At 45.8% G+C, this 8,720-nt stretch overlaps 1 protein-coding gene across 1 annotated transcript; it reads right to left on the bottom strand.

Annotated features, from left to right (window-relative positions):
• Positions 1-5,235: 5,235 nt before the first annotated feature.
• On the bottom strand, positions 5,236-6,330 carry LOC144511701 (serine protease 27-like). The gene has a single exon (XM_078241928.1). The coding sequence runs from the start codon at positions 6,328-6,330 to the stop codon at positions 5,236-5,238; it is 1,095 nt and encodes a 364-aa protein (XP_078098054.1).
• Between the last annotated feature and the right edge of the window lie 2,390 nt (positions 6,331-8,720).

An 8,720-nucleotide genomic window follows, 5' to 3' on the forward strand; every position in this document is an offset into this window, starting at 1 on the left:
TATGTCTGCCAGGGCCCCTGCAAGTTCAACACTAGCTTCCCTCAAGGCCCGTGGGAATACCCTGTCCGGTCCTGGGGATTTATCCACTCTGATTTGCCTCAAGACAGCAAGCACCTCCTCCCCTTTAATCTGTAATGGTTCCATGACCTCCCTACCTGTTTGCCCTATTTCCGTAGACTCTATGCCCGTTTCCTCAGTAAATACGGATGCAAAAAAACCATTTAGTATCTCCCCCATCTCTTTTGGTTCCATACACAGTCTACCACTCTGGTCTTCAAGAGGACCAATTTTATCCCTCACTATTCTTTTGCTCCTAACATACCTATAGAAGCTCTTTGGATTTTCCTTCACTCTGTCTGCCAAAGCAACCTCATGTCTTCTTTTAGCCCTCCTGATTTCCCTCTTAAGTAGCTTCTTGCACTTTTTATACTCCTCGAGCATCTGATGTGTTCCTTGCTGCCTACACATTTTATACAACTCTCTCTTCCTCTTAATCAGTGTTACAATCTCCCTCGAGAACCAAGGTTCCTTATTCCTATTTACTTTGCCTTTAATCCTGACAGGAACATACAAACTCTGCACTCTCAAAATTTCTCCTTTGAAGGCCTCCCACTTTCCACTTACATCCTTACCAGAGAACAGCCTGTGCCAATCCACACTTCCCAGATCCCTTCTCATTTCATCAAATTTGGCCTTTTTCCAGTTCAGAACTTCGACCCGAGGACCAGATCTATCTTTATCCATGATCAGGTTGAAACTAATGGCATTATGATCACTGGATCCAAAGTGTTCCCTCACACTCACATCCATCACCTGCCCCAACTCACACTCACACTCACTTAACACAGCTTCATACACACTCACACACGTAACACAGCTTCATACGCACACACTCTTAGCACAGCTACATACACACACACACTTAACACAGCTTCGTACACACTCACACACTGATGTCTGGCCACTCTTCCTATTTGACTCAATTTAGGCTCAGGCCGAAGTACAACTTATATAAAACTCAGAAACCCAGGGAGAGGAATAGAAATATTGGGCAGAATTCAATGCCTTCCCCTCATGCTGCGTTTGGTGATGGGGGAGCAATTGATTGGCAGGAGGGGAGTGGTGGGTCTGTCGGGTGAGGATCTGTCCCCTTCTCACCTCTGCTATGATTAGGTTTGGGGCAGAGCGATTTGTGGATGGGCTTTCTGCCTTTTCACCAATCATTGCCCTTAATTAAGCAATGAAAATCCCAAAAAAGGACTTCATCTTCCACTCCAGGTATCCACCCAGTGACAATTTTTTTTCTTATCCTTTCATGGGATGTGGGCATCTCTGGCTGGGCCTGTATTTATTGCCCATCTCTAATTGTCCTGAACTGAGCAATGGTTTCATGGTCATCATTAGACTTTTAATTCCATACTTTTGCTGAATTCAAATATCACCATCTGCTGTAGTGGGATCTGAACCTGGGTGCGCAGAGCATTACCCTAGGTCTCTGGATTTCTAGTCCAGTGACAATTCCACTGCGCCATTGCCTCCCCCTAGGGGAGGAGGCTTGCTATGCCGGAAACCTGAAAAGTAAACCCTGTCGGTGTTGCTTACGAGTATCTAGGGGGTGGGAGCATCTCATTGTCAGCCGCTCAGTGCTCAGTGCCTGACCAAGGGACCCCATGTCTTTTCTGCCCACTCCCCTCCCTTTGCCCCTTAGGGGATTTTCACAGTAGCTTCATTGCAGTGTTAATGTAAGCCTACTTGTGACTAATGAATAAACTTTAACTTTAACTGTGGTCTGGGTCCATCATTGATCCTGGGCCTTGATGCATGCATTATTCGGAGCAACCACTGCCCTCCCAGTGGCACTGCTGAGCAATGCAAAACAGTTAGCCTCTGATTGGCCAGCAGCTCTCGCAGGGTGGGATTTTCGCATCCAGGACCCTTGATCCCAGGTGAGGCCCACCACTGCCCAGTTAAAGGCACCAATACAGCTAATGGGTGAGACACCCATCACCTACATCAAATATTCCCATAGTTTCAGGATTGGACAATGGATGTAATTATTGCCACTACTTTGAGCACATTTAAGAAATTGTTATCTAGGACACTCTTACCCTTCTTCTGTCTTTGAATTCTTTACATCCGTCTAAGAAAGGAAATGAGATCTTGGTTTTTAAGTCTCAAACAATAAACAATATTCCTGAGAGCACAATATTCCCTCCGGTACTGGCAGTGGGAGTGTCAGTGCAATGGTTGACCCTTAACTGCTGTGGTGTGGTGATTGTCCCTTTAGGGACAACACAATCAGCCTGGAGTATATATTCAGGTCTCTGGCTTGGGGCTTCAACCCATGATCTGCTGACTCAAGGTGGCTGCATCAACTGACTAACCAGAAACATGTTATATGATAGGATCGTCTGTGTATATCAGCTAAAGCAATCTCTAGGGCTCTGTATACACTTGTCTTTCTCTGTGGGCTATTTCATTCCAACACAATGAAATAGTTAAAAAACTAATGATAAAGAATGTTGATTAACAGAGCCACACAGTAGAGAATCACAAACAAAGAACATTTTGTTTTATTCATTCATGGGACATGGGCATTGCTGGCTGGCCAGCATTTATTGCCTATCTCTAGTTGCCATTGTGCAGAGGGCGGTTGAGAGTCAACCACATTGCTGTGGTTTTATTAAATTCAAATTCTACCATCTACCATGGCAGGATTTGAACCCAGGTCCCCAGAACATTAGCTGAGTTTCTGGGTTAATAGTCTAGCAATAATAGCACTCGGCCATCATCTCCCCTATAACATAATATGTTGGCCACTGGGGTAGAAATTGAATAGTATTTCTCCAGAATTTTGGGCAGCTAATGGAGACAAGGCAAACAAATCTAGTAGTGGGACAGCTTCTCAGATCTGCTGAGGTTTGTTACCCCACTGACAAATTTGTAGAGCCCTTTAAACCTCTAGATCAGGTGCATCAACTTTATTTCTCTTGGATATGCTCATTCAGGGTCTTACTCTGCTTCTGGATCTTTAAAGGAATTTATCACTGATACACAGGGCAAGCATTGTGTCTTGTGTCCTGTCATAGACTCTACCCGCCCACTAATCCCCTCCCACAACCCTTGAGTAGATTCTTCCCTATCACATGGTCTATCTTGATCCACAACCTTACTAAGTCAAGATATGGATATGCTGGCGTTGGACTGGGGTGGGCACGGTAAGAAGTCTCACAACACCAGGTTAAAATCCAACAGGTTTATGTGGAATCACAAGCTTTCGGAGCACTGTCCCTTCATCAGGTGAGTGGAGAGTTGGGTTCACAAACATATATATATGTATATATAGGCAGAGACACAATTGCAAGGTAATGGTTGGAATGTGAGGTCTTTACAGGTATTCAAGTCTTTACAGGTGCAGACAGTGTGAGTGGAGAGAGGGATAATCATAGGTTAAAGAGATGTAAATTGTCTCAAGCCAGGACAGTTAGTAGGATTTTGCAAGCCCAGGCCAAATGGTGGCGGTTATAGATAGTGTGACATGAACCCAAGATCCCGGTTGAGGCCGTCCTCATGTGTGAAGAACTTGGCTCTCAGTTTCTGCTCGGCGATTCTGCGTTGTCGTGTGTCTTGAAGGCTGCCTTGGAGAACATTTATCTGAAGATCGGACGATGAATGTCCTTGACTGCTGAAGTGTTCCCCGACTGGGGAACTGTGGTCCAGGATGAAACGGATGAGTTGTAGAATTGCGTCTGGAGATTTGCAGTTGTCAGTATTGAATACAGATAAGGAGGATCGCAACAGGCACCTACAGACGCTGAAGGATGCCACATTAGAATGGGATATGGCGCTCAACTCATCGATTAACAGTTCCGATGCACCACAGCGAAAAACTGCACCGACCTCCTCAGAAGACAAACACAGGACACAACCGACAGAGTACCCTTTGTCATCCAGTACTTCCCCAAAACGAAGAAACTACAACATCTCCTTCAGAACCTTCAACATGTCATCGATGAAGACAAACATCTCACCAAGGCCATCCCCACACCTCCACTACTTGCCTTTAAACAACTGTGCAACCTCAAACAGACCATTGTTCGCAGCAAACTCTCCAGCCTTCAGAACAGTGACCACGACACCACACAACACTGCCACAGCAACCTCTGCGAGACGTGCCGGGTCATCAACATGGATATCACCATTACACATGAGAACACCACCCACCAGGTGACTCATGTGACTCAGCTAATGTTGTCTAACTCATACGCTGCAGGAAAGAATGTCCCGAGGCATGGTACATCGGTGAGACCTGGCAGACGCTATGACAATGGATGAATGGACACCACACGACAATCACCAGGCAGGAGTGTTCCCTTCCAATTGGGAAACATTTCAGCAGTCAAGGGCATTCAGATCTTCGGGTATGTGTTCTCCAAGGCGGCCTTCAATACACACAATGCAGAATTGCCGAGCAGAAACGGATAGCCAAGTTCCGCACGCATGAGGACGGCCTCAACCGGGATCTTGGGTTCATGTCACACTATATGTAACCCCCACCATTTGGCCTGGACTTGCAAAATCCTACTAACTGTCCTGGCTTGAGACAATTCACACCTCTTTAACCTGTGATTATCCCTCTCTCCACATGTATTGTCTGTACCTGTAAAGACTTGATTAACTGGAGAGTCTCTCATTCCAACCATTATCTTGCAATTGTGTCTCTGCCTACATATGCCGTGTTTGTGAACCCATCTCTCCACTCATCTGGTGAAGGAGCAGTGCTCCAAAAGCTCATGATTCCAAATAAACCTAGTGTTGTGAGACTTCTTACTGAGCCAAGCCAGTGTTTAAGTTTGAATGAGGTGCATTGGCCATGCTAAATTCTCCCTCAATGTACCTGAACAGGCGCCAGAGTGTGGCGACTAGGAGATTTTCACAGTAACTTCATTGCAGTGTTAATGTCAGCCTACTTGTGACAATAATAAATATTTTTTAAAATTTAAAACTGCAGTTTAATGCCGGAAATAAAAAATCCAGAGCAATTTGCAAATCTGCATTTTCTATTCTGATAAATGTTTAATATTCAAATTTAATCAGAAGAAAAAAATATATAGTTCATAGAAATACACCTGAATCAGCTTTGCACTGCATCATGGAACAGTGAGGGACTTGGATGCAGTTTGGAAATCACTCTGCTGTACTGTGCGTTGGTCCTGTCCGCTGAGGGCATCTCTGTCAGATTAGGAATATGGTGACCAGCAGTGAGCAGAGATGGACCAGCACAATCCCAATCACTGAAAAGGTGTAAATGTTCCCGCTTGCTTTCAGTCTAAGTGTTAGTGTGGCTCCCGTCTTTGTGAGTAGTGTGAGGCTTGGATTGGATGTGATTGTACCTGAAGATTTTTCTACATCCTGAGTGCTGGCATTATGTATTTTCATCTTTAGCATGATTCTATGCTTTTGATTTGCCAGCTGTGCCCCGTACTCCTTGAAATTGAACCTCTTACCATACCGTCCGGTGATACGCTCAATCCAATTAAGGTAAGACTTGGTCACAGTGAAGACTCCAGGCCACCGCTTCTCACAATCGCTAACCCAGCTTACCGACCCTATTAAGAAATACTGTTGTGTTTCATTGACTTTACAAACTAAAGGGCCTCCACTGTCCAGGTGACAACCGATGGTCTCATCTTCATCGAAGTCCATGCACATCATTGTTGGTTGGAGATTGCCACCGAAAACTGTAGCATTGCATTTTCTGAAGGAGATAATCCTCACAGGGGCTTCCTGCAGAGTGTCCGTGGTGTCTTCGCCTGTCTTCATCCAGCCTGTGATTTGACAGTCGATCCAGATATTCCCAAAGAAGATCTCATCATTTGGGAAGCACACAGGCATGGCATATCTTCCAAAAATGATGCGCTCACTCACTCTAACCAGTGCGAGATCATTTGCCCCTGTCTCCTCATCGAATCCTTCATGTAAAATGATGCTCCGAGGATTGGAATAGTGTACCCAGGTTTCCGGTGTCAGTTGCTTGTTCAGTCCAATGACCACCACAATCTCCTGCAGGGACTGTGTTATTGGCGGCATGAAGCAATGGGCGGCGGTGACAATCCAGAATTCATTGATGATCACCCCACCACAGAAGTGCTTGTTCTCCAATGCCAGCTCAATGCTCACTTGCCAAGGCCAGATACTGGACTGGGTTTCCCCTGGGAAAAGTTTGCTGTTATCCCATCGGATTCCACACGTGGCGCGGTTCGCAGTCAAAAACGGGACAGCCAGGAGAAACATCAAAATTGCCAGAGCACGGAGCGAGACCAATGTCATCGCGTCTTTGTCTTAACACATTTTCCTTTTGGTCATAGAGAGGCAGTTAAGCCTTTCAGACGTGAGGCCAGTTTGAGTGTTTTGGCTTGTATTGCTTTGGGTGTGTGCTCTATTCTGTAACGGGGGGGGGGGGTGGGGGGTTGCTGGTGACATGATGATGAATGAGTTTTGCATGAGCTGGAGGTTTGTGTTTGTGAGGTCACACCTCTTTAATATAGAGAAGGTCATGTGATCAGTCAGCACATGATGACATCACTGGGAATTATGATGTCACTGCAGGAGATGCTTCATAAATTGAAGCTATTTGGATCTTTCTTTCTTTTCATTTCAACCCCCACCTGCCTCCATAACCAAACCTCCATCAATGTCATGACTATTTAATCTTACCCTATCAGTGACTTGCACTCTCACCTCTCAGGTGGAAAGAAGGTCATGGATTCAAACCTCATTCCAGAGATTTGAGCAGAAAGTCCAGGTTGACAGTTGCTGGGAAACTATTGGAGAAAATTCTGAAGGAGAGAAAGGCTTGGGTTAATTAGGGATAGTCAGCATGGCTTTGGCAGAGAGAAATCAAGCCTAACAAATCTAAGAACATTTTTCAAAAATGTGAACAAGTGTTTGGATGAGGAAAGTGCATTTGATGTAGTTGATATGGATTTGTCAAAGCGTTTGACAAGGTCCCACGTGGGGTATTGATCAAGAAGGTTGAAGCACTTGGAATTCAAGAAAACTTGGTGAGATGAATCCAAAACTGGCTTCGCAATAGGATGCAAAGGATGGTGGTAGAAGGCTGTTCGAGTGACTGGAGGCTGGTGTCTAGTGGTGTACCACAAGGTTCAGTACTGGGACCCTTATTATTGTTATATACATAAATGATATAGATGAGAATGTGGGGGGAATGATAAGCAAGTTTACAGATGACACCAAGATTGGTAGGATGGTTAATAGTGTAGGTTACAGGAAGATATGGATGGGTTGGTCAGATGGGCAGAGCAATGGCAGATGGTATTTAACCCTGATAAGTGCACGGTGATGCACTTTGGAAGAGGTAAGAAGACAAGGGAGTATTTAATGAATGGCAGGACATTGGGAAGTTCAGAGGAACAGATGGATCTAGGGGTACTTATTCACATATCCCTGAAGGTGGCAGAGGAGGTGAATAGGATAGTTAAGAAGACATGAGTGACACTTGCTTTTATCAGTCATGGCATAGGATATAAGAGCAAGGAGGTAATGTTAGAGTTGTACAGAATGTTGGTTAGGCCACAGCTAGAGTCCTGTGTGCAGTTCTGGTCACCTCACTATTGGAAGGATGTGATAGCACTAGAGGGGGTACAGAGGCTGCCTGGGATGGAGAATTTCAGCTATAAGGAGAGACGGGATAGGCTTGGATTGTTTTCTCTAGAGCAGAGAAGGCTGAGGGGGGATGTGATTGAGGTGTATAAGATTATGAAGGGTATGGACAGGGTGAGTAGGGAGCAGCTGTTCCCCTTGGTTGAGGGGTTAGTCACGAGGGGGCAGAGTTTTAGGCGAAGGGGCAGGAGATTCAGAGGGGATTTGAGAAAAAGACTTTCACTCAGAGGGTGCTGGGAATCTGGAATGAACTGTCTGGGAAGGTAGTGGAGGCCGGAAACCTTACAACCTTTAAAAATTATCTGGATGAGCACTTGAAACATCTTAACATTCAAGGATATGGGACAAGTGCTGAAAAATGGGATTAGCGTGACTTTAGTGGTAGTTATTGTTGGTGCAGACCCGATGGGCCGAAGGGTCTTTTCTGCACTGTACGACTCTATGACATCCCCAATGCCGGTACAAAGGAAGACTTTCCCTGTCAGAGGGTCAGTACTGAGGGAGTGCTGCACTGTCAGAGGGTCAGTACTGAGGGAGTGCTGCACTGTCAGAGGGTCAATACTGAAGGAGTGCCGCACTGTCAGAAGGTCAGTACTGAGGGAGTGCTGCACTGTCAGAGGGTCAGTACTGAGGGAGTGCCGCACTGTCAGAGTGTCAGTACTGAGGGAGTGCTGCACTGTCAGAGAGTCAGTACTGCACTGTTAGAGGGTCAGTACTGAGAGAATGCTGCACTGTCAGAGGGTCAGTACTGAGGGAATGCCGCACTGTCAGAAGGTCAGTACTGAGTGAGTGCTGCACTGTCAGAGAGTCAGTACTGAGGGAGTGCTGCACTGTTAGAGGGTCAGTACTGAGAGAATGCTGCACTGTCAGAGGGTCAGTACTGAGGGAGTGCTGCACTGTCAGAGGGTTAGTACTGAGATAATGCTGCACTGTCAGAGGGTCAGTACTGAAGGAGTGCTACACTGTTAGAGGGTCAGTACTGAGGGAGTACTGCACTGTCAGAGGGTCAGTACTGAAGGAGTGCCGCACTGTCAGAG

Source organism: Mustelus asterias, chromosome 25, assembly GCF_964213995.1.
Source record: "Mustelus asterias chromosome 25, sMusAst1.hap1.1, whole genome shotgun sequence".
Taxonomy (NCBI): domain Eukaryota; kingdom Metazoa; phylum Chordata; class Chondrichthyes; order Carcharhiniformes; family Triakidae; genus Mustelus; species Mustelus asterias.